This window comes from Podarcis erhardii (assembly GCF_964252035.2).
Source record: "Podarcis erhardii genome assembly, chromosome: 1".
In the NCBI taxonomy this organism is placed as follows: domain Eukaryota; kingdom Metazoa; phylum Chordata; class Lepidosauria; order Squamata; family Lacertidae; genus Podarcis; species Podarcis erhardii.
In genome coordinates, this window is record NC_138497.1 from 3387814 (window position 1) to 3413637 (window position 25824).

The 25824-nt window shown below is 43.6% G+C and overlaps 1 protein-coding gene across 2 annotated transcripts; it reads left to right on the top strand.

Moving 5' to 3' along the window:
* Positions 1 to 3979: 3979 nt before the first annotated feature.
* KLHDC1 (kelch domain containing 1) lies at positions 3980 to 25824 on the top strand. Of its 2 annotated transcripts, XM_081876498.1 has the most exons (13): positions 3985 to 4238; positions 7245 to 7315; positions 9049 to 9166; positions 10291 to 10409; positions 11013 to 11091; positions 11212 to 11295; positions 13000 to 13083; positions 14564 to 14622; positions 15207 to 15319; positions 17992 to 18064; positions 20894 to 20978; positions 21506 to 21558; positions 23255 to 25824. In XM_081876498.1, the coding sequence occupies exons 1-13, from the start codon at positions 4104 to 4106 to the stop codon at positions 23427 to 23429; spliced, it is 1248 nt and encodes a 415-aa protein (XP_081732624.1). In that variant the 5' UTR covers positions 3985 to 4103; the 3' UTR covers positions 23430 to 25824. The 2 variants fall into 2 exon arrangements, with proteins under 2 accessions (XP_081732625.1, XP_081732624.1); XM_081876499.1 differs by lacking the exon at positions 21506 to 21558 and having other exon boundaries at positions 3980 to 4238; positions 23255 to 23398.

Sequence of the window (25824 nt, forward strand, 5' to 3'; positions counted from 1 at the left end):
ACGTTGCGTTCTGCTCAAGTTGCGAACAGGGCTCCGGAACGGATCCCTTTCACAACCAAAGGTACCACTGTACTGCTAGTAAGACAGGTGTCCGCCATCCTATATTTGTGTACCAGGTTTTTCCTACCTAAGTGCAGAACCAGACATTTGTCCCTATTGAAATTCATTTTGTTAGCTTGTGCCAGGTTCTCCGATCATTTTGAATTCCAATTCTGTCTTCTGCGGCATTAGCTACCCCTCCCAGTTCAGTGCCATCTGCAAATTGGATGAGCATCCTCAGGACGAAACATGCTAAGAGGAAGGCATGCTTGGCAAACCCTCAGTGTGATCAACTCCCACCCAGAAACCAATGTCCCCACTGTGGAATCATAGAATCATAGAGTTGGAAGAGACCACAAGGGCCATCGAGTCCAACCCCCTGCCAAGCAGGAAACGCCATCAGAGCACTCTGAGCACAGTGGCAAACCCTCACAGGTGATCAGATGCAACGATTCAGATCCAAGTGACGCAGAGAGATTCCGAGAACCCATTCCTTCTTACAAGATCACACCCCTTGCATAGAGCCACCTCTGCTCCTGGCCAGGCTTGATCTTAAAAGGTTAAGTGTTACAATAATAAAATGCAGATGTGATGCTATTTAATGCAACCACCAGTGGCTATCTTGGAATTCCTTAGTTGACATCCATTTTCAATTGATGGGGGGGGGGAAGGTTTCAGGGGCCCCCCCAGTCACCGCTAGACTTCAGCTCCCATAATTCCTGACCCCATACTGGCTGGGGGCTGTTGGGAGCTGAGTCCAAGAGCTTTTGGGGTGAAGGACGTGTGGATCCAGAATTGGCCTCCATGGTCACTGACGGAGTCATGGAAGACAAACAAGATTTATATACTGCTTTGAAATAGATTGCTCGCCTCTTCTTCCCTTTGGCAAATGACTGTACTGTTGAAATGGCAGGGAGATGGCACTGGCCTATTTATTCTGAATGTTTGTATGTGATGCCAATAAAGGTTTGATGATGATGATGATATACTTTAAATAATTGATACTTTTTAAAAAAAAATTCAGAAGTTACTTGGTTTTCATAAAATAATGCCCTTTCCATATGTTACTTCATCACCTTCTATCATGTTGCCTCTTACTCGCTATTTTCAATCTGAACTAAAAAGCTTCAAATGTCGGACCCTTTCTTCATAGGGAAGCCGCTCCAGCCCCTCGGTTCTTTTGGGTTTCCCTTTTCTGGCCCTTTTCCTATAGCCTTATTGAGGCATCTGATCAAGGCCTGTATTTTAAAAATGAGCTTAAAGATGTTTTTATGCCTGGCAGATGGACATCTGCCTAAGTACTTTGGCAAGATGTTTATCTTCTTGGACAAGCCCCCCCCCTGATTTATAGCAGGAGAAAATTCTCAAAGTTGTAAAAAGGGAATTACAGGCTGAGAGCAAAGGTTACTAGGCTGAGAGCAAAGGTTACTAGGTTACTGACCCTACAGAATACAATCATGCTGCAAAAACACAATTAAAATTGGTAAATAGTAAGTTAATACCATGTGCCTCCTAAGGTTAAAGGGCAAGAGCTAATGGAAAAAGCAGTTGGCCAGAGAAAGGGGGGTTTGCGTTTGGAAAATGTTTTTTACTAAGTTCCCTTTTACTTTGAAAATGCCTGTTCTTCTAAAAAGCTATCTATGTTAATGTATGAAATATATTGGTTTAAATGTAACTATGCAAAGGATTTAGAAAGTAAGAAATGTTAGATTCTTATGTTAGATTCTTATTTCACTGATGATGTGTGAGAATGTGAACCCAAGATCTCTGACATCTGTTTAAGATAAAAATTTAAAACCATTAACCATCTGTTTTGGAGAGCAATAGGGCAAGGAGGGCAAGAGGTAAGCTGGTAATTAAGGTGCCTAGTCAGGCAAATGTAAGATATATGACTACTTATTTGCCATTTATGGATAGAAGAATATATAGCTCTTTGTCTCCCATAAAAGGCAATAGGAAATGGGTGTATCTTTTATGATTGGTTCTAGCAAATAGCCAATAGGAATTTCAACCAGGCTGATTGGACAGAGGCAGCCAAAGGAGGAGCAAGGGGGCTGGGCTGAGGAAATATAAGTGCTGGCCATCAGGGCTGGAGGGGGCAGAGCTTTGGTAACCAATACCACTGTGTCTTTCATTTATTTGTCTGGCAAATAAATTATTATTTTAATTTCTCTATTGCTGCGTTGAATATTTCATTCCAGCTAAGCGTTAACCACAAGCAGGGTGCTACATTATGAGGCTTTGCCCTCGGGTGGGAAAAATATTGCGCCTGGGAAAGGGAAGTGGGAGTCAACAGACACTCAAGGAATAGTTTCGGAGAAAAGGCTTTTATTTCTGCCATCCATGAACTGGTAGAAGGAGCAAGTGTGATAGTTCACAAAAGCATGCACAAAGTTCACAGTCATGTGCACAAGCATATATACCCTTTCCAGTTCCCTCCCCCTTTCTCCTCCCTCAGGAGTCCTCTGAGCATGTTACGGCAAAAATCTGGGTGCGAGGCTGCTCTGCCACCCAGCTCATCGGACTAAGTCCGTGGGTCCCTGCGGAGGAAAATGAGCTCAGCCGGAGACAGGAGCAAACTGCAGAAGATCCAAGTTTATTGCGCAACAGGTTCAAGGCGAGATTGAACAGTGAGAAAGGGGTGACATGAGTTTTTGAAACTCCCTCCATGTCCCAGAATACAGTGCAAAACACGTCATGAATACATCACAGAAAGGTGGGGTTACACAGATCAGCACTTCAGGAAGGTGGGGGGGTTACACAGATTAACATATGGAGGAGGGAGGGGGGAATATGCAGAGCTGGAGATATGCACAGATAAACACTTCCTGGGGATGAGAAAACAATGGTCCCAAATATGCATAGTCTGCCACCTGACATTGCCTGGAGGAAAGGCTGATCACCTTGACACCTTGCTTGAGGGATTATGCTGGACAGGGGAGGTGTGATGGAGTCCTAGAGTAATTGAGCAAACTGGCACGCTGATTTTCTATGAATTTTATAGATTTTAGTCCCTTTTGACATTGACAATTGGAAATAAATTGATATATTGTAGCGAAGAAGAAGGTGAAGAAGACATGCCCCCCCCTTCCGTAACAGCATGAACAGAAAGCTGTCTTGGGACTATTGGACTCTTCCCAGGAAAGAGGGAATGAGAAGCCAGGGGGTGGGTGGAGGAGCCCTGGTGGTTCAGCATGTCCAAGATGTTGCAACCGAATGAGAGAAGATTCGTTTCACAGGCCTGAGTATTCTGGGCAATGACAGAGCCTATACATTAGCCTTTAAAAGTAACATTTTGCCTTTTGCCACAGCATCTTGTGAGAAAAGCAGAGAAAAGCTGTTTTGGATTTTTAGAAGACAAAAGGAGTTTTGAGGCCTGGTTGATTATTGAAGCCTTATTCAAGCACAGATTAAGACAGGATTTGTGAGGAAAGAGACAATGGGGAGGCTTTTCCATTTTGACCATGCAGAGAAACATTTGCTCAGTTTAGGAATCAAAATGGCTCCAGGTTGGCTTTCCTGTGCTGATCTATGTACGTGTGGTTATGAACATTGCCATATATCTAAGACCATAAAATTCCTCTCACACTTCATTCCCAACCCCGCGGTGCCCTTTTGCAGATGAGGCGACCTCATGGCGCCGGGATTTCCAGCGCGGTCGCGCCTGAGGCCATTTCGTTTTCAATTCCTTTCCAAGGACATGGGATTTGCCTTATCAAGGCGCCGTTTGACGAATAGACAATAACGAAGACACCAGCCCGTCAGTTTATTGATATTTATTCTTCTTCTCTTCCCCCGCCCCCCCCCGCTCCGTATTCCGCCTTTCCTCAAACGGCTCTCGGGGCGGTTGGCGTGAGGCGAGTCCTGCGCATCCGCGCCAAGGGAGAGAGGAGGCGGCGGCGGCGACGGCGACGGAAGAAGCGGCTCTGCGACGGCTCCGCTTCCCCAAGGCCAACGGCGCCGCGCTCCCGAGCCAGGCCGGCGTTCCGAGCGGTCGGGCGTCGCGCGGTTGCTGAGGGGACGACGCGAGGCGACGGCCGCCCGCCTTTTCACCCCGCGTCAAGATGGCGGCGGCGGCGATTCCTCCTGCTGCTGCCGCCGCTTCTTCACCGCTTCAGGAGTTCTCCGTGGCCGAGGAGCGGAGCGGGCACTGCGCCGTGGTGGACGGCGGCTGCCTCTACGTGTGGGGGGGATACGTGGTAAGGAAGGGGCGAGGGAGGCGGCGGCGAAGCGGGAGGCTCCGGGCGGCCGACGACAAAACATCCCGTGAGGAGACGGTGAAGGGGCGCTGGCTCCGCCCACCACTCGGGCGCTCGCTGAGGAGAGCGAAATGGGCGGGAAAGCATAACAGGGCGAGAGGCCCCGGAGGGGTGGGGGTTTGGAGGTAGAGGTGAATCGGGATTGGAGAGAGGGGCCGTCGTTTACCTAAGCGACGTCGCCTATTGGTCGCTGGTTTTTCGAGGCGCGGCGGCCGGCCTATTTTCCCGCCCCCTGTCCTGAGGAGACCTTCTGTTATAGAGCGGTGTATAAATTCTTTTTTTTTAAAAAAAATCTTTTTATTAATTTTCACTTAAATAACCAAAAAGAAAAACAAATCAACAGTTACAACAGTTACCAAAAACACACAAAAAAGTAAATAAATATCTAAACATAACATAAAAATATCTTCGCTTTCTATTATAGTTCTTTGTCTTCTCACTTATATCTAAAGAGCGGTGTATAAATTCAATAAATAAAAGGGCGACTTGGTTCCCCACCACTCGCACTCTTTCGCCAATAACGTTTCACTTCATAAAATTCAAACACCGCTTGGTTGGGGGACGGGACGGGACACAAAACCTCAAAGCGGTTTACAAAATAGAATAATAAAACAATTTTACTGCAAGGAAAGTTAACACTGGTTAAAAACTTCCAGAAAGCTGGAATGACAGTAGTCTTAAAACATGAAAACTCGAATACAGGCATGTGTAAATAATGAAGAATTTCAGTGTAGTGTACCCCTGCTTGATGTCAATAGGCAGGGAGTTCCAAAGTGTAGGTGCCGCCACATGAAAAAATGAAATTATTACAAATGTGGAACAGATCTCATGGGGCACCTGTAACAGTGGCAGTTCTGTCGATTGAAGCTGCTGGGTGGGCAGTTATGGGGTGAGGCGACCTTGCAGGTAAACTGGTCCCAGCCTTCTTGGAGCCATAGCATTGGGTGGCCTTTCCCAACCCGATGCCCTCCAGATGTTTTGGGCTACAGTGGTACCTTGGTTCTCAAACGCCTTGGTACTCAAACAACTTGGAACCCAAATACTGCAAACCCAGATGTGTTTCAGTTTGCAAACTTTTTTTGGAAGCCAAACGTGCTCTGTTTTGAGTGTTACGCTGATGATTTGAGTTTTAAGCTTCTGTTTTGAGTGCCACACTTCCGTTTTTAGTGTTATGCTGAGGTCTGTCTGTTTTTGCTATTTATTTTGCATTTTTGTTTTTGCGGCTCTTTTTTGTTTTGTGACTGTGTGGAACCTACTGATTGATTGATTGTGTGACTGCAGTACATTGTTTATTGCTTTAATTTTATGGATCCGTGGTCTCATTAGATAATAAAATTCATGTTAAATTGATGTTATAGGGGTTGTTTTTAAAAGTCTGGAAAGGATTAATCCATTTTGCATTACTTTCTGTGGGAAAGCGCGCCTTGGTTTTGGAACAATTTGGTTTTGGAACAGGCTTCTGGAATGGATTAAGTTTGAGAACCAAGGTACCACTGTACTATCTTGTCAGCCCCAGCCAGCACAAACATGCCTGCATGGCATGGTGCAAGTCTTCCAGGACTCCTGAGTGGTTTTAGAAGAGGATTGGACATATTCCTGGAGGATAATAGCTTTGATAGCTGTGCTCTGCCTCCATGCTTCTGAATACCAGTTGCAGGAAGCCAAAGGAGCATTAGCCAAGGACCTTTGGCAGCAACCACCGCTTCTCATATGCAAAACTTCATACAGTGGTGCCTCGCAAGACGAAAAGAATCCGTTCCGCGATTCTCTTCGTATAGCGGTTTTTTCGTCTTGCGAAGCAAGCCCATTGACGCCTTAGCGGATTAGCGCTATTAGCGGTTTAGCAGCTTTTAGCAGCTTTTAGCGGCTTAGCGGCTTAGAAAAGGGGGGGAAAAAACCCCGCAGGAACTCGCAAGACATTTTCGTCTTGCAAAGCAAGCCCATAGGAAATTCGTTTTGCGAAGCACCTCCAAAACGGAAAACTCTTTCGTCTAGCGAGTTTTCCGTCTTGCGAGGCGTTCGTCTTGCGGGGCACCACTGTAGTTCAAATAATTATTTATAGTGCCATTAGCTGGATGATTCTGGGTGTGATTTCTCTCCTCTGGCTTTGCTAGCAAACTGGAGGGATGCCGTTTTAGTTTCACAAATACAGTTCTTGGTTCTGCATGGATATCACACGTGCACATCCTCCGAAATATGCCATTTGTGTGCAGCTAAATGATCACAGGAAGACAGAAGTGCCTGGCGTGCTCTGTCCATGGGGTCACGAAGAGTCAGACACGACTAAACGACTAAACAACAAATGATCACAGAACAGCAGTGCAGAAAGAGCGGAGGCTGACCTTTTGCTGAGATCTATGGGAGTGTGTGAGAAGGTTGTGCCTTGCTATGAGTAGTCTGCCTTTCCCTGCCTTTGTTCAGGCACAAAGATCGTACACTGATTTTAGTACAAAATAATAATTCCACATGAGTGGCATAGTCTACAGCTCTCTAGCTGCAGAATCCTGATTGCCTTGTGCCATGAGATTAGGCATTAAATATCCCAGTTTATGGTGGCTGGTTTTAATGCCTAATACTTCCCGAAAGTCTTGATCACCACTAATACTTTTCACGATGGGCAACTCTTCAAAATAGGAATTTCTTTATTACATTGTATTTTTTGAGTGCCTCGATTTCCCTGCTTCCCATTTGCTGCTGAACCAGACTTAATTTAATTTCCCAAGAGACCTTGGTTGAACTCTGAGCAGAGTGCAGCTTAGGTAGCTAGCAAAACTCCTATATACAGGAAGATAATTCCATGAGTGTGCATTATTACAGCACGGCTTCCACAACTTGATGAGAAGCTATAATTTGAAATGAAAAGTAGCTTGTTAGTAGAAAGGAAGATTTCCATTGAACCTGATGAAACATTTGTATGCCTATGATTTTCTTTCTTATTTTGGTTAGTCAATTGAAGAAAATGAAGTTTACTTACCTAACGATGAGCTGTGGATCTATGAAATTGACAGTGGATTATGGTAAGTCATATTATTTACTGACAATTTTTAACAAGGCCTTTATATCACAAGCCTTCATAACTGTTTCAAAAGGCATGATCCTAAATTCCCTGGGTAAAAGTAAATCCCATGGATTTTCATGGACTTTCTGCATAATATGTGCTGGAAAATAGGTATCAGTGTTTCTCCTTCCTTTTTATTGTATTGCTGCAACTAGTCCTGGAGGCTTTCAGCATGTGACAGTGGACACACCCCAGGAGTGGCTTTGACAGGCCGGCCAAAACGGGTGAGGGTAGCTGATGGGTGAGGGACTCCTCTGCATGCAAAGGCAGGCTCTGGCGGATTGAGCAGATGAGACCAACAGTGGGTCCAATAGTCAAGAAGGCGGTTTCTGCATATGCTGTAGTGTAGAGCATGGGTCAGCAAACTAAGGTCCGCGGGCCGGATCAGGCCCAATTGCCTTCTGGATCCGGCCTGCGGATGGTCCGGGAATCATCACATGGATCGCCAGTGTGCGTGTTCTTTCCCTCTCCCTCTCATGGCAACGGCAGTGGCACCTCCTCCCTCCCTCCTCCTGGCTTCTCCCCACCCTGCCTAGAGGAGGAAGGGGGCTGGGCTTTGTTCGCACACCGCTCATTGTCACCCTGTCGTCGCTGCCAGCCCCTGCCACTTGCAAGACACAGGTAAGCAGTCACTGGGGCTCGTGGTGCTCTTGCATCATTCCCCCCCCCCCAAATATAAAATATAGTCCGCCCCCCCCCCACATGGTCTGAGGGACAGTGGACTGGCCCCCTGCTGAAAAGGTTTGCTGACCCCTGCTGTAGAGGGAAGTGAGGAGCAGCATGGGAATGTAGCCCATCTAAGAGAAGGAAAACTCTGACCCTAAACCTCTGCTGCCTTGTGGGATATCTTCAGGAGAAGGAAAGGTTAAGGAGTAAACCTTACACAAATCTGGAGAGGAATCCATAAGACGGTTGGCCTGAACGTATTGCTCTGCTTTTCTTTGGACCGTAGCAAGGCGAAGAGAAGGCTCTTGTCCCTAGCTTCAACCATAACCAGGGCCTTTTCAACACTGGCCCCGGCCTGGTGGAATGCTCTGTCTCATGAGTCCAGGGCCCTGCAGAATCTGATTCCTTTCCGGAGGGCCTGTAAGACAGAGTTGTTCCACCTGGCCTTTGGCTTGGAGCCAATTTGATTCCCTCCCCCTCTTTCTTTTTCCTTTCTCCTCCTGTGATGAGGCTGCATTTTAATATTTTAATGTTTCAGTATTTTAATGTTGTATTTTAATCTTGTTTTTAAGTTGTATTCATTCAACTTGTTTTTATTATTGTTTGTTAGCCGCCCTGAGCCCGACCTTGGCTGGGGTGGGCGGGGTATAAATAAAAATTATTATCATTGCCATCTGGCCATCCCAGGACCTCCATACACACTGCCCAGGCTTGCACCCCAGGGAGGTCACTTTGATGCTTCTAATGCAGCAGTTTGACTTCACCCCCAGAGGCACACTCCATTGTCTCTTGAGACAGAGATACATGTCAATGGTAGGTTGTGTCTAGGGATGGCACCAGTGGAGTCTGGTCCATTAGGGCAAATGGGGCACTGCCCAACCAGCTTCAGTCTACCCTTCGCTAACTACTACCTGTATTTTATTACATATTTCATTCATGAATCGCTTCCCATGAGGGCTCCTGAAGGAATTTACTCCTGAATCTGTGGGCCAAATTATGGGATTTCTTATGTTCGTTGATTTACAGGTCGATGCATCTGATGGAAGGTGAATTGCCTCCATCCATGTCTGGAAGTTGCGGAGCGTCTGTTAATGGAAAGCTGTACATCTTTGGAGGATATGATGACAAAGGATACAGCAATCGGGTAAAGGGTTCCTTTATTTTTAGAAACTTTCAGATAGAATTACCAGCTTGTTAAGGATGAAATAGTATAGTAGTGAGAATCAAACTGTTCAAGAAACCTTAACATTATGTTTTGATTTTATTTTCACACGGATGTAACAGGCTAGAACCAGTTACAGATAGGTAGCCGTGTTGGTCTGCCATAGTCAAAACAAAACAAATTCCTTCCAGTAGCACCTTAAAGACCAACTAAGTCAGTTCTTGGTATGAGCTTTCATGTGCATGCACACTTCTTCAGATACACAGTGTATCTGAAGAAGTGTGCATGCACACGAAAGCTCATACCAAGAACTTAGTTGGTCTTTAAGGTGCTACTGGAAGGAATTTGTTTTGTTTAGGCTAGAACCAGAATAACAACTTTAGGGTATGCCCAAGTATTTGAACCGCAGAACCTATCCCACACACACACACAAAATCTTTTAACCCTCCTCCTAATTTCCATAATGGTTTGCCATGTGATGTGGGCGCTTATGTTTGAGGAGCAGCCTAATTGTGTGTGTGTGTGTAATTTGTTTTGCAGTTCTGTGCATTTTATGCTGCTACCAAAAGAAGGGCAGCAACTCATTCATGTCAGGGTGAATTTGATGACCTGCTTGTTATGCTACCATTCAAAATTTATATAAGCCTTCAGAGCTGCCCTTTGATGTCAGAGGGACTCTGCTTGACCCCGATGTTTAGGAACTGATCTTGACTAGATTCTGTGGAGTAACTAGATTCTATAACTCTCTATGATGGGGCATCACAGTAATTAATTTTAGTAGAAGTTGTGACCAAACATCAATCGAGAGGTTAAGCTTTTCTGCTTCATTTTATTTCTTCGGAATTTATGTTGCTGTTGTGGAAAAGGTTAAGGACAGTCTGACTTTCAACAGTTAAAATTAGAATACGGAAGCCCCCTGCAATAAGAAGTGCTGCTCATTATTAGCAATGAGGAAGTGGAGGAAGAAGAATTTAAGCATTTTCTATTAAAACTATAAAGGACTAAATATTACTAGTTGTTCTCTCCAGACACCACTTTCGCCGATTAGCACTTCATTTTTTCCAGAATATTGCTGTGTATTGAAAGTGTCTTAATTTCCTTTTAAGCTCTATTATGTTAATTTGCGAACAAGAAATGGAACCTATTTGTGGAAAAAAATCACAGACTTTAAAGGTCAGCCTCCTACACCACGTGACAAACTTGCCTGCTGGGTGTATAAAGACAGGTAATTGTCATGGGTGATTTCACAAATGGGGAGGTGGCATTAGCTGGTGAAGAGACCAAGTTGTAATTCTGTATGGCTTTATGACCTTTGTCTTCCTTTAATTCACTTGTTCTTCTGTTCCTTCACTTATAAAATAGGAATTGTGCTGATGTCGACAGCCTGCAAATTATGTATGAGGCATGATATTGGATAGGATTAGAGCCCAAGGCAATATTAAAACCTTGTTAAATGACAGTGGCTCACTGTCTTAGAAATATTAGATGATTAAAATATGAATGCATATTTGAGTTTTTCCTCTGCTGATTGATCTGCATTTTGGTAGCACAGATAAGTCCTTGCTCCAGTAGTTCCTGGCACACTGGAGGGTGGGAAGGTTTCACACACAAGGAGAATTGAAACAAGATGATTGCAGATGTCAAAGAACTCTAGAGTTGCCTTCTCTAACCTGTTGCCTTCTAGATGTGTGAGTTGTAGTCAAAAAGGTGTAGAAGGCAACAGGTTAGGGAAGGCTGCTCTAGAGGAATTAAATTAGAGCATCTGACCTCTTAGATCTAATGGCAGGAATTAATTTGTAAATTTTAATTCTGATTTATTTTTTCAAAGGCTCATCTATTTTGGTGGCTATGGCTGTAGAAAGCAGAGTGAGCTGTGTGACTGTTTTGATGTTCATGATGCATATTGGGTAAGATATCTGTTACAGTTTCAAATAAAGAGGACCCTGTGTTGGAAGGAATATTAGCAGTGGATTTGTTGTCTTTTATTCCTTCTCACCTCCTGTTTCACTTTTATTTTTTTCTTTCAGGGAGAACGGATATTCTGGGGATGGCACAATGACGTTCATGTTTTTGATACAACAACGCAAACTTGGTATCAGCCAAAAATTAAAGTAAGCGTTATTTGAACTCTGGATTTGGTGTTGTCATGTTTCGTTGTCCTCCAGAGGCTTTCCAAACACAATCTGACATATCTTTCCTTATGCTCTTGGATTGATATGAATATTCTGAATCATTTATTTATTTATTGAAGTATTTCTAGGCAGCTTTTAAGGGTAATGCCCTACCATAGTAAAAAACAAATCTGCAGACACAAAACATTTTATAGTATTTCATAGAATCATAGAATCCTAGAGTTGGAAGAGACCACAAGGGCCATCGAGTCCAACCCCCCCTGCCAAGCAGGAAACACCATCAGAGCACTCCTGACATATGGTTGTCAAGCCTCTGCTTAAAGACCTCCAAAGAAGGAGACTCCACCACACTCCTTGGCAGCAGATTCCACTGTCGAACAGCTCTTACTGTCAGGAAGTTCTTCCTAATGTTTAGGTGGAATCTTCTTTCTTGTAGTTTGGAGCCATTGCTCCGTGTCTGCTTCTCTGGAGCAGCAGAAAACAACCTTTCTCCCTCCTCTATGTGACATCCTTTAATATACAGATAGGTAGCCGTGTTGGTCTGCCATAGTCAAAACAAAACAAATTCCTTCCAGTAGCACCTTAAAGACCAACTAAGTCAGTTCTTGGTATGAGCTTTCGTGTGCATGCACACTTCTTCAGATACACACATCCTTTAATATAGTTGAACATGGCTATCATATCACCCCGTAACCTCCTCTTCTCCAGGCTAAACATGCCCAGCTCCCTTAGCTGTTCCTCATAAGGCATCGTTTCCAGGCCTTTGACCATTTTGGTTGCCCTCCTCTGGACACGTTCCAGTTTGTCAGTGTCCTTCTTGAACTGTGGTGCCCAGAACTGGACACAGTACTCCAGGTGAGATCTGACCAGAGCAGAATACAGTGGCACTATTACTTCCCTTGATCTAGATGCTATACTCCTGTTGATGCAGCCCAGAATTGCAATGGCTTTTTTAGCTGCCGCGTCACACTGTTGGCTCATGTCAAGTTTGTGGTCAACCAAGACTCCTAGATCCTTTTCACATGTACTGCTCTCAAGCCAGGTGTCACCCATCTTGTATTTGTGCCTCTCATTTTTTTTGCCCAAGTGCAATACTTTACATTTCTCCCTGTTAAAATTCATCTTGTTTGTTTTGGCCCAGTTCTCTAATCTGTCAAGGGCGTTTTGAAGTGTGATCCTGTCCTCTGGGGTGTTAGCCACCCCTCCCAGGGGTGCAGTCTTAGGAGAAGACAGCAGTGAACCAAACTGGTTTTGAGGCCAGTTTGAATGCCTGAACTGAAGAGGCCAATGCAATCCACACAGAAGAGACATCACAGGTGAACCTAGACAGGGTGCCCATCCTGTCTTCTTGTGCTAGGCAACTTAGTTGATCTTAACAGTGGTAAGATATCCATATCCAGTAGGACCTTCAATGCAGACAAAAATCATATGGGTGAAGCCGATAACCTGATCCCAAACTTTTAGGGTTTTAGGTCACCACAACAATTTTTAATTTGGCCCCAGAAACTCACAGACAGGATTGATTTTTGATGTTCTGACTTTCCGGTCCATACCAGAATGTAGACAGTCAATTCGTTCTGCAGCAACTGAAGCGTCTAAACTGTCTTCAGAGGCAGTCCTGCCTCAAACGCAATACAGCAGTCCTAAGAATCACAGCAGTACTTCTTTTGTGTTTGCTTGCAGAATGGAGTTCCACCTCAGCCTCGAGCAGCACATTCATGCACAGTCCTAGGAAACAAAGGCTACGTGTTTGGAGGCCGTGTTTTGGTTTGTACTGATTTTATGTTTACGCTACGAAAAAACGGGGGGAAAGGAGCATGTCAGTGCTGGAAAGGGAAAAGCATTCAACCAGTGTGGTGTAGTGGTTAAGAGCAGTAGTCTCGTAATCTGGGGAACCAGGTTCGCGCCTCCGCTCCTCCACGTGCAGCTGCTGGCTGACCTTGGACCAGTCACGCTTCTCTCAAGTCTCTCAGCCCCACTCACCTCACAGAGTGTTTGTTGTGGGGAAGGAAGGGAAAGGAGAATGTTAGCCACTTTGAGATTCCTTAAAGGGAGTGAAAGGCGGGATATCAAATCCAAACTCTTCTTCCTCTTCTTTGAAGTAAAAATAAATGGTGTGAGGGAAAGGGAACCTATTTTCCTTTTTAAAAATTGCTGCAGTGTTTTGAAAAGCGAGTCAGCCTTTACCAAACTAACAGAGTTCCAAAACTACAAAGGCAGGTTGTATTGTCAGTGAAATCTTGAATGCAATCAACAGATATTGCTCCCCAAAATATACATTTCATGTAAAATATACCTTCTAAGGAAAATAGTTTGGATTGTAGTAGGTACTAATATAATGGGAAAATGCATGTGATGTTTAGCAAGATTAGGCTACAAGTGTGTTTATACTTCTGCTATCTGCAGGACCAGAGACAGTCTGCCTCCGAGTACCAGCAGGAGAGACCTCTTGCCCTTGGGTCCATTTGTGGATTTCCCAAAGGCATCTCTATGTGGACAGGATACAGAGGAGCAATTCCAATTAAGTGGGGAGGGCACTGTTGCACCCAGGTCCTCTTTGAGGCCTTCCCATCCATGTATCTGGTGGGCTGTTAGTGGAGCTGAATGCTGGTCTAGATCCAGCCGGGCTGCCCTTATTTATTTTTATGAAAACGCAGATTGCATTTGAAGTTGCTGTGATCAAGAATAATAACGTAAATATATGATTCCTGCTAATGAGAGTGCAGCCAGCAGATATCTGAGAATCCTCTGGTTCTGAGTCTGAGCCCGAGTCCCAGGCCATCACATACACACAGAGAGATATGGTTCTGTGAGCACGGGAAGATCATATCCTGCCAGCTGCGATGGGATTAAAAATGCCATTTTTAATGCCCTCTGTGGAGCTCCCTTTCTCCATTCACCAGTATTCAATACAAGAAGCCAAAGTTCTTCCTATTCACCATCCTGCTTTTCCTCTTGACCAAATGAAATATATCAGAACTGTGCCTTAAGTTAGAGTGAGGGGGCTAGGTAGGAAATCAGAAAATTGATCATGGAGCTCATGGGAGCTGTAGTTCAAAACATCTGGAGGTTACTAGGTCAGAGAATATTGCCTTAATCCATAAATAACACAATCTGTCTTGAAACAGCTGCAATTTGCACATTTGAGGAGTTCTCAGACAGAATCTATTACTTGGCTTTCCTTTGAAAATCATTGTGAAGGGCTGTATTGTCATATTTTCTTAATTAAACTTTTTTATTTTAACAGCAAAAAAGAATGAATGATTTACATTATTTGAATTTGGATACCTGGGTTTGGTCAGGAAAGTAAGTTTTTCCTCATGTCATAGCTCTGTTGTATGTAACAGTTCATGTTCAATGTATTTGTATATTTAGTACTGAATACTCCCATCATTTGGGACGCGGGTGGCGCTGTGGTTTAAACCACAGAGCCTAGGACTTGCCGATCAGAAGGTTGGTGGTTCGAATCCCCGTGACGGGGTGAGCTCCCGTTGCTCAGTCCCTGCTCCTGCCAACCTAGCAGTTCGAAAGCACGTCAAAGTGCAAGTAGACAAATAGGTACCGCTCCGGTGGGAAGGTAAACTGCGTTTCCGTGCACTGCTCTGGTTCCTTTATGGTCAGGGGTTCCTTTACCTTTACCTTTAAGAATGTCCCAACAGGAGGTTCCCAAGAGCAAAAAGACTTGAAAAATAGGGCATTACCCATGGGAATGACTCTCATTGGCAATGGTGCAGTAAGCAAGCTCTTTGTAAGCAAATCACTTGATGTGAATGCTGACTTTGCAAAATAGTTGTTCCCCCACCTGAAAGATGCTAAACTGCCCACCCAATAATTATTTTGTTTGTTTCTTGAAATATGTAGGCCTTTTGTTTTTTGCTTGCTTTTCCTAGAATTTGCACAAATGGAGAAAAACCAGGAGACAGATCATGGCATACTTTGACATCTGTAACAGACAGTAAACTTTTCCTGTTTGGTGGGCTGAGTTCAGACAATGTACCCTTAAGTAAGTAGTTTGATATTAATTGATTGCTATCACTTTATTTATTCTAAAATTTTGAGTACACTATGCTAAGAGGGAAGCAAGTTCCAGCTGAATGATTTGTGTGATTAACGAACTATAATGCTAAGATAAATTAAAAACTTGTTTGTCAATGAATTGCTGGCACAATAGCAACAGAAAAACTCTGGATACATGATGCTTGAAGGACTTGCCACCATCCTGGCTCCCGTCCCCCTGCTCCAAATCTGACTACAAGTAAACTTAAAGATAATATTTCAATCCATCTTTTATCAAAGTCTAGCAGATTTCATGTTTCAGAAGGAAACTGCTGTGGCTTTCTTTATAAGTCAAAGAACTGCAGCCAGCTGAAGATAAAATCAGTGTCAGAATGTTTTTTAAAAATGTTCCTTTAGTTTTTAGTTTCAGACTTGGCATTTTAAAAAACAGTACTATAGCGCATCAGCTGCAGTTACTTAGGGGTAAATCTATTTATCCGTAGAGCTTACTTCTAACTAAACAGACATATGGTAAATTTTTATTATTATTTATTGAAAGCAGTTTTATCCAGGTCTTCACACAAAAGAGACTCTCAGAGCACCTTTCCTTCTAACAAAGCTGCTTTAGTTCTGGGTACTTTACATCTCCAGCCAATAGGCCTTCTGAGGATATATGGGCTTTAAAATGGTACCCCTGCCTCCCAAGACTAGGTTATTGTCTGCCTCTGTAGCAGAAGTCTGAAATGTACAGCCTAGTCTGCAGCCTGTCACAACAGACAGAAAGGAAAAGTGGTGAAAAGAAGAGGACTCACCCAAGCAGAGATGCTGAATGCTTGTGAAACATAGAGTGGTCCCAGTCCATAGAACCATGTAACTACTCAAGTCTACGCTCAAGGAGGCTTCAAGTTACAACATCCCTCCTTGCCACCACTTTTGTAACGGAAGGGAATTTTAAAAGCAGGTAGTGCTTGCTGATATGGCACTAAAGTCCAGTGTTCTGTAGGAGGAGGGTGTCAAAAGCCCATAGGGTTAGTACAAGCTGCTCCTTGGGTCCTGTCCACAGTTGCCCTAGTTTTTCATATTCAGTATCATTTATTTCATGTTTAATAACCTTCCATTCTTGGGCAAGGTGATTGGGTTTCATGTCTCAAACCTTCCATTCTTGGGCAAGGTGATTGAGCGAGTGGTTGCTGAACAACTCCAGGCACGCCTGGAAGAAGCGGACCATTTGGATCCCTTCCAGTCGGGATTCAGGCCTCATCATGGGACTGAAACTGCCTTGGTCGCACTGGTTGATGATCTCCGGCGGGCTAGGGACAAAGGTGAGAGCTGTTTCCTAGTTCTGCTGGATCTCTCAGCGGCGTTTGATACCATCGACCATGACATCCTTCTGGACCGTCTTGAGGGGCTGGGAGCTGGGGGCACTGTCATACAGTGGTTCCGCTCCTTCCTCCTGGGCCGTGTTCAGAAAGTGGTGGTGGGGGATGAGTGTTCAGATCCCTGGGCTCTCACTTGTGGGGTACCTCAGGGTTCTGTCCTCTCCCCCATGCTTTTCAACATCTACATGCAGCCGCTGGGAGGGATCATCAGGAGGTTTGGGCTGGGTGTTCATCAGTATGCAGATGATACCCAGCTCTACCTCTCTTTTAAATCAGAACCAGTGAAGGCGGTGAAGGTCCTGTGTGAGTGTCTGGAAGCGGTTGGAGGATGGATGGCGGCTAACAGATTGAGGTTGAATCCTGACAAGACAGAAGTACTGTTTTGGGGGGACAGGAGGCGGGCAGGTGTGGAGGATTCCCTGGTCCTGAATGGGGTAACTGTGCCCCTGAAGGACCAGGTGCGCAGCCTGGGAGTCATTTTGGACTCACGGCTGTCCATGGAGGCACAGGTCAAATCTGTATCCAGGGCAGCTGTTTACCAGCTCCATCTGATACGTAGGCTGAGACCCTATCTGCCTGCAGACTGTCTCGCCAGAGTGGTACATGCTCTGGTTATCTCCCTCTTGGACTACTGCAATGCGCTCTACGTGGGGCTACCTTTGAAGGTGACCCGGAAACTACAACTAATCCAGAATGCGGCAGCTAGACTGGTGACTGGGAGCGGCCGCCGAGACCATATAACACCGGTCTTGAAAGACCTACATTGGCTCCCAGTACGTTTCCGAGCACAATTCAAAGTGTTGGTGCTGACCTTTAAAGCCCTAAACGGCCTCGGTCCAGTATATCTGAAGGAGCGTCTCCTCCCCCATCGTTCTGCCCGGACACTGAGGTCCAGCTCCGAGGGCCTTCTGGCGGTTCCCTCACTGCGAGAGGCTAAGTTACAGGGAACCAGGCAGAGGGCCTTCTCGGTAGTGGCGCCTGCCCTGTGGAATGCCCTCCCATCAGATGTCAAAGCGATAAACAACTACCTGACATTCAGAAGACATCTGAAGGCAGCCCTGTTCAGGGAAGTTTTTAATATGTGACATTTTAGTGTATTTTCATCTCTGTTGGAAGCCGCCCAGAGTGGCTGGGGAAACCCAGCCAGATGGGCGGGGTACAAATAATAAATTATTATTATTATTATTATTATAAACATGAAACATAATATATTGCATAACATAGATGGTCTTTTACTATCAATGTGTGTGTGTTTAAAGAAAATAAATAGCAGTAACTATGCATCTTTCTTTATTTTCAGGTGATGGTTGGATTTATGATGTCGCAACAAACAAATGGCAACAACTTACATACTTACCAAAGAGCATACCGAGGTACAATCAGAGGCGTACCTGGGGGTTGGTGAAACCAGCCCCCAACCAGGGGCCCGGGCCCGGGGGGAGGGGCGTGCAAAAAACACCTATCAGACTGTGGAGTGTATGATGTAGGTGTGTGTGGTGATTTGTCTCCACTGTCGTGGTGAAATCAAACATAGGAGAAGCTTCCTGTCCTTTTCGTGCCATGGCACAAAGGGATGCTAATTCTTTTGCCTTTCCTTCACTCTGGATGCTTTGAGTAGTTGGGTCACATAAAATGTAGTCATTTCTAATGTGGCTATTGCAGTAAATATTGGGGGTTTTTTGGGGGGTAGGGGGCCAATGCAATTCCTTTCCAATGGTTTAAGGGCTCCTACGCATGCCTCTGGGTATAATAAGCTAGTCAACTTTTTCTGGAACTGAAGAAAGTATGGATAAATCGTTATGTCATGTTCAACATCGGAGCATAGGCTTGGATCCAGTGATGCCAAGTGCAAGTATAAACTTCTGTTCAGGCAGAAGTTCTGCTCACATCAGATGTTGTCTTATAGGGTCCCCTGAGCTTCTGGAATGGGAGGGTGGAGGCAGGAAAGCCCTGTTAGACAAGTGGAAGTCTCATCATAGGTCATAGAATCCAACCAGGTATCTTTAAAAAACCCCAAAATGAATTGTGCTCATTTTCAGTTAACTTTATCCTATATCTCTGTCTGAGCCAGTAATATAATTTTCCAGGTGATACTAAAAAGGTATCAGTATAGATACATACAATTGTGAAGAAATAATATTTGATGAATTTCACCTAATCATGCACCTATTGGACATTTAATTGAATTTTATTTGACTTCCACCCTAACACACTCATTTGGAAGAAAGGCACATTGCCTTCAGGAGAAATTGCTTGCTTGGTTCATGCGATTGGGATGGCGGCCTTAAAGCCCTGATTCGAATGAAAATCTACATGGGTCAGGGAGTGAGACTGCATCCACACCTTCTATTTGTTTGTGGAAGGGGGGGGTGTAGGCTGCACTATAACAAAACATTCTTGATATGCATGTTTTCAGAGGGCCTGCATGTTGACTTTATCTGTGCAGGCCCTGTGCAAATATTATATCACTGCAGACTGAAGGTTGAACTGGTGCCGCCAAGGGGGATTGGAATTACACTCCCACACCACAGCTAGTCTCTACAATAGATAGAAGCTGATTCAAACTGTGCCAAACTATCATCATCCCCCTCCATTCTAACGAAGTCTCCACCCCCAATGTTTTAGGTAGACTGCGCAGCAGCACACACTAACCATAACATATTTTGATACTTAGATCTTCTCATATTAAAGCAATTTTATATAAAATTAGATTGAAATCAGAGTGTAACTCAGTACTATAATTCTAGGTGGAGGGTTTATTTTAAAAGGTGACGTTAATCTAGCTGATATGTGATGCAAATAACATGCTTTATTAGAATGTCTAGGTACTAAGTTAGAGCAGCTGTGAGAGGACATAAACCTATCAGTTTGTAGAAAAAAGCTTCAGGTTTCAAGCTAGGAGTCAAGGCACAGAGTCAAGGCAGGAAAGGCTTTCCAGTGTTCTGCGATGATCCAGTCCAGGCCAGAGTTTCCCTAATGCAGATAAGACAGAGGCAGACCTATCAACAGGTATGAGGAAGAGAACAGGTGGGATACAGTTTAGTGTAAGGAGAACAGTGCATAATTGCTGAAATTAATGAAGTAAGAAGTGCTATTTAGTACCGAGTCATCTTGCACATATTTTTGCAATAGTTAAATAAACAAAAGGGGACAAATTCTGCAATCCTGCTGACCTCAGTGAGTTATACTCAGTCTGTTAATTCTTGAAAGAATATTCACCTCAGTTCAGTGAAGCTCTCTTTACAAACCTATATGAATTGGTCCTATTTTGAACTTCTGTGTATCCATGCATACCCATTTGTTTATTTTGCACTAGCATGTGCAAAAAGAAAACTTACTCCCTTTAGCATAATTTTGTAAACCATTAACAAAGCTCCAACTCTTGGAAGATACAAAGGAGGGATGAGAGATTAAAGATTATCTAAACTAAATTACCAAGCTCTTCTTGTACTTTTTTGCATAAGTGTGTTTTTAAGGTAACAAATTCCATCTCCGTGCTTGTCAGATTCCTTTGAATTGAGACAGGTGAGGGAGGAGAGGTGCCTTCTTTATCCCAGAGATGTTTCTCCAACTCTCAAATTATGCACTTCAGAATAAGCAAGTTCATAGCCTGGGTTTCACCCTATGGTTTTGAGTGAAGGCCAAGATCTGTAAGAAAGAAATATTTCTTTCCGATGGCCCAGTTTTTAAATTGTTTCCATGGCCATACCTGCTTTCAAATCAAGTCCCTCTATATCACAGCAGCCATTTTTAATTGCGTTTGCTAAAGGTACTTTTTAAATCGGCACTCGCAAGAGAACTATTTTGGTTGTGTTCCTCCTATTTAAATCTATCTTGCTGGGTTTTATGATAGCATCATTTTAAGAATTGGAATGCATACATTGTTAAACGTTTATTAAACAGTTGTGTTTGACAAAAAAAGTAAGCCTACTCATGGTAAGTAGTAAAAGGGTAGTAAGTTCTTGATTTGTGTCTAATGAATTCAAATGTTTTTAGAATCCATTTGAGTGGACTAGTTAGTTAGTTCAAGAGCTGAGAGACAGCTCCATTCAAATAAATCTATTTAGTATGTAGTAGAGATTAAAGGGGGAAAATGCTACAATAGCCTACAAAATGCACTAAAACCCTATGATAGCTACCTGAAAACTTTTTTAAAATGCACAGTTATTTGAGTATTTATTCTCACTATAATATACTTTTAGACTGTGGCATACAGCTTGTCTTGGTAAAGAAGGTGAAGTGATGGTCTTTGGAGGAAGTAAAGATGACTTGCATTTCATGGACACGGTCAGTAAATAGAACACTTGTTAAATGTCACCATTGTGCTGATAAATCTTTCAACTGAAATTTAAAAATATTTTTATGGAGAGAATTTAGGTAAACAGAATCAGATCATATGAGAGGAGTTTTGATCCTTCCTGAACTGCTCCTCCCTCTCCTTTCCCTGTGCACCCCTAAATCTCTTCTGGGGCTCCCACAACCCTCTAGAGCAGATTTGGGGGGGGCACCTGGTGGGTGCTTGAGGAGAGGGTGAGGATATTCCATTTCACAAATTGAAATCCTTGCATTATCAGAACTGCTTTGTTGGCTTAGCCCAATGTTTTTAAATACTTCATTAAAATATTTAGTTGTTCTTCCTTACCCAGTTTTCCTGGGGGTTTTTAACTGTTTCTGCTGCACGTTGGTATTGTTGATTTTATGTTATTTTTAATTGCATATATTTTAATGCAATGTTTTATTGTTATGCATTGCTATAAGCATCTTTGTTGCAAAGTAACTCATAAATATTTGAATTTTTTGTTGTTCTTGCTTAGGGACACTGCAGCGATTTATTGATTTTCCAGACACAACCATACTCACTTCTCAGGTGAGCTGAGAAATTACTCAGATAACAATATTATAAAGCCATGAGCCTCGTTGAGTTCAACACTGTTTAAAAGCAACTGTATATTCCAAAATGTTAAGCGGTAACTATCCCGACATAGCGGCTTCAGAGCACATGCAGGGCCACTGACACACACTAAGCTGTACCCATGCAGGGGCTGTTGAGGGCGTCAGGAAATGCAATGATTTCAAGCCTTCCCTGGCAAGGAAGGGAAGAGGGGGCATCCCCTGCAACTCAAAGTCCTGCAGAACTTTGGTTCATGAAAAACGACAGTTACATTCTGTGGATTTCAGAGGCTCTGAAATCCGAGTGTTATTTCAGTTGCGCATCTGTTAACCTCAAAGTTGAAACCACATACGAAACAGTGTGCGACTTTGAAGAGTCCAAAGCCTTTTCCATTCACTTGATAATCCTTGCAACATCATAGATCAACGTTATGGGTGAGATGCAGCTGATGAGTCCCGTCAGTGGAAGCCGGATGCAATAGGGCTGCTTCCACCACCTCTTCACTCCCTCTCCCACACTCCAAATTGGCTTAGTGTGGGTGGATGTCAGGAACAGTGCACAGGGGGAAGGGGGAACATTTCATCAGACGAGCTGACAGAAGGATCACCTTAGCACAGAGTTGAATTAATCACTTTAGTCCCCATATTGCAGGTAAGGGGCCAGGGCTGAGGTTGCGACTGCATTCAGTCGTCGGCTCCAAACCATGGCCTGTCTATCTTTGTATCTGACCCAATGTCAGTTTACGAACCATGGTGTGTGAAACACTGTCAAACTGTGATATCAAGCCTCTATTTGAAGCTGGTTTGCAAACCACAGTTGATGTGGGCTGTGGTTTTCAGTTATCAAACCCTTGAAAACACAGTCCCGGCCCTTGCTCCACCACAGGAAGCCAATGCACCATGTATGGTAGATGGGAGCAAACTTGCAAAGCTGAACAGATGGAAGACAAAAGCTGCTCTAAGCCATGGTTTAATGTTGGACGTCCAAATCATGGTGTGGGGTCTTAACTGCAGTTAGCACAAACCAGTTTGGCATGATATTTCAACTAAGCCATATTAACTTGCCTAAAGCCACCTGGTAAATTCACAGTTGAGATGAGAATACCTAGATACTTACCGTATTTTTCGCTCTATAAGACACACCAGACCATAAGACGCACCTAGTTTTTGGAGGAGGAAAACAAGGGGGGGGGGGGAATTCTGAATCCCAGAAGGCAGAACAGTAAGAGGGATCTGGCTTCTGGGATAGCCACACGCAGCCTCTCCCAGGCAGCAGAATGAAGGCTTCCGCTGCCCGGGAGAGGCTGTGCGCGGCTAAGCCAGAAGCCAGCAGGAGGAAGGCTCCCCCAGGAGCCGCGCTCCCTTTAAAGAGCGTGTGTGCAGCTCTTGGGGGCTTTTCCCCTAGGAGGGAGAAGGGCAGTCCTTCTCCCTCCTCGGGGAAAAGCCCCCAAGAACTGCACACACGCTCCACGTGGCTCTTTAAAGGGAGCACTGAGCAGAGCCTCCCGCCTGCATTCGCTCCATAAGACGCACACACATTTTCCCTTACTTTTTAGGAGGGGGCAAGTGCGTCTTATAGAGTGAAAAATACGGTACATGGATAAAACTGTTTTCTTCTATATAGTTTAATGTTTAAGCTGCGAAACTTTGTAATCTGGCATTATCTCTTTCAGACTGAGCCTTGACTGCATTGGTAAAAATGCTGCCCTCTTGGAGAACCAACTGCACTGGTTACCATCTAGACTTTTGGAGGAAGCTATGGATAAAATAACTTTTTGGGCTGCTGTTAGCCATCGTCAAGAAAGAAAAGCCGAAGCAGCAGCACAGGAGCAGATTAATGTCTCTTAGCAACCATTCTTCATGAATATACAGTGCACAGTACAGACCCTTCTCGGAGATAATTTTGAAATGTTGACTGTTGGGGCTGAATTTCTAAGGTTGGGTCAGATCGGGTGAAAGGCACTCTGATTTGCTGGTGCATAAGGAACGGGAGCAGAGTCTTCTGATGTAATAACAGCTCCACTTAGGGGCTATGGAGGTTAATAACAGCTTTCTTGGGTTTACTGAGCCAGTTCTTAAAGCTAGTTGAGCCATTTATTATTATTAAAGCTAAATATGTTAATGAGGCTTCAAACAGTCAAAGCTTTATTTGGTCATATTCCTGCATATTGCTACACTTTAGCCATTGTCTGAAGAGGGGAATTTCTTTAATACCTCTGAAGCCGCAAAACTCTCTTCTTTCAACAGCACTATAAAAACTTGGTTGAAAGTTGCACGGGCCGGGTATTGACACTATTTTATAGAAACACTTTAAAGTTGCACTTTTGTGTTAAATGTTTTTACTGGGCAAAGTTTTACTATTGCAATAAACATTGATGGACTGTAAATAATCACAATTTAAAAAAATGTTACACAGGCCACAATGTGTAAGGTTTGTATTCAACTTAGCTGTTTTTTGTTATTTATTGTAAAGTATTTATAAAATACAAATTTCCTATCAGTTCTAGGTATTTAGCTAATAGGGACCCTATTGTTACCATTTTGCTGTTATGTTTTGAATAGAATGTTACTCTGAATACTTTTACTCACTTGCCATTTTGAGCAAAAATCTTGGGAAATTTTTTTGTTTATGCATCTTCTTAGAGTTGCCTTCAGGCTGGTTGCAGTAATAACTAAGCACATGTGGTATTAGAAGATTAGGAGGAGGTAGAGTCATGTCATGATATGCTGCTTAATATCTCAGTCATATATCTCTTAAGCCATATATCTCTTTAGGGATATTTTTGATACTAGGGGAGGAATTCAACATCACACTCTTCTGATCATTCCACCAGCACATGCATTTCAGTTCCCCAGAGGGAACAATCCCTTGCCTACTCTCTCCCTCAAACCTAGGGTGTGGGGAGCCCACTGCGCAAGTGGAAATCTTTGTGCTAATGGGACTTGTTAGCCGAATCCCACCATAGCAGTTTTGCTTCTGTTGGGGAAGGGGTGATGCAGATTTTATATAGCTGATCTGTGCTTCCTTGTTCTTAATGCAGAACCTATAAGCTAAAATAAGGAATGTGGGCTTTTACTCCCAAAACTGAGTATGTGACTTATCAAATATAGAGCTGTGTTTCAGATATTTGACTTTGGAGCTAATATATGAATGACTGGAAATCAGAGGAATCGGGTGGTTCAAGCACCTGAACAGATGCAGCAGTTTAGTGAAGTCATTAATGCCAACCTTTGTCGTGGAACAATGGCATAACGTACTTTGAACGTACTGTAGGTAGCAAGTGACTTTTTATCTACCTTTTGTCATGAGATTCACTCCAGTTCTGCTCCCTTCTAGGTAAAATGTTGCACTTGGCATTGACGCAGTCTTGGAGCAAATCAAGATGTCACAAATATTTCTCTTGAAGTAATTTTAATGTTCATCCTGGCAGATGTTTGGGTTAAGGCTGAAAACTTGTGTGTGGAAGTTCTGTGCCTTTAACAAGCTGAAATTCAGCAGACGAAGCTTTTCTGATGTGCAGGTGAAGTAATGAGTTAGTTTCCTCTGAATCTCTGCTTGTTGCACAGCTGTTAAAACACAAAAGGAGTCCATCCTAAAGAAAAGTTGGCAAAACTAGCCTAGTAGGATGAGAACCCTTTATTGCATTATTAGAATTGATCTGACCAGTTATGAAAATTATGGCATTGGAGAATGCTGCACAGGAGCATTCAGTTCTTGCCTTCTGGTCCCCAGCACATGCAGGATACTCAAGAGTGCCATACGTGTCAAGCATTAAAATGCAATCCACTGGGATGTTCTGCCCAAGGCCTCTGCAGAACGGATGGGAGCATCTCCCATACATGAGCAGGAAAACTTCAGTGGATTGCGACAGTATTTTGAAGTGATGGTCGTTTATTTTAATGGAACCTCTACATGATGTGTTTAGGATTGGTGTGAGAATTCTATGGACTTCCAAATAACCTTGCAAATAGCAATGGTGCTACTTAAAAGGTCAAATCCTGATGAGGTCAAAGTCAGGGGAACTTGACTCTTAACTTCAGTAGCAACATTGATGATTATACCATACCTGAGCTAGAAAACTTTTGACAGGGAAGTATCCGCAAGTTTTTCATATTGAAATTGTGTTCAGAATCAGTTCCAAAGAAAAGTGCCTTTATTGCCTTATTATGTTTTCATGTGTGTTTTACAATATCTGCAGAAGACTGAAATTTTCTCTCTCGCAATAAAAACATGGAATTCTGA

Bases quoted from the DNA above. Each gene is read 5' to 3' on its own strand.
- KLHDC1 (XM_081876498.1), top strand. From the start codon at position 4,104: ATGGCGGCGGCGGCGATTCCTCCTGCTGCTGCCGCCGCTTCTTCACCG. The intron at 4,239-7,244 runs GTAAGGAAGGGG...TATTTTGGTTAG, and splicing joins ACGTGTGGGGGGGATACGTG to TCAATTGAAGAAAATGAAGT. The intron at 11,296-12,999 runs GTAAGCGTTATT...GTTTGCTTGCAG, and splicing joins GGTATCAGCCAAAAATTAAA to AATGGAGTTCCACCTCAGCC.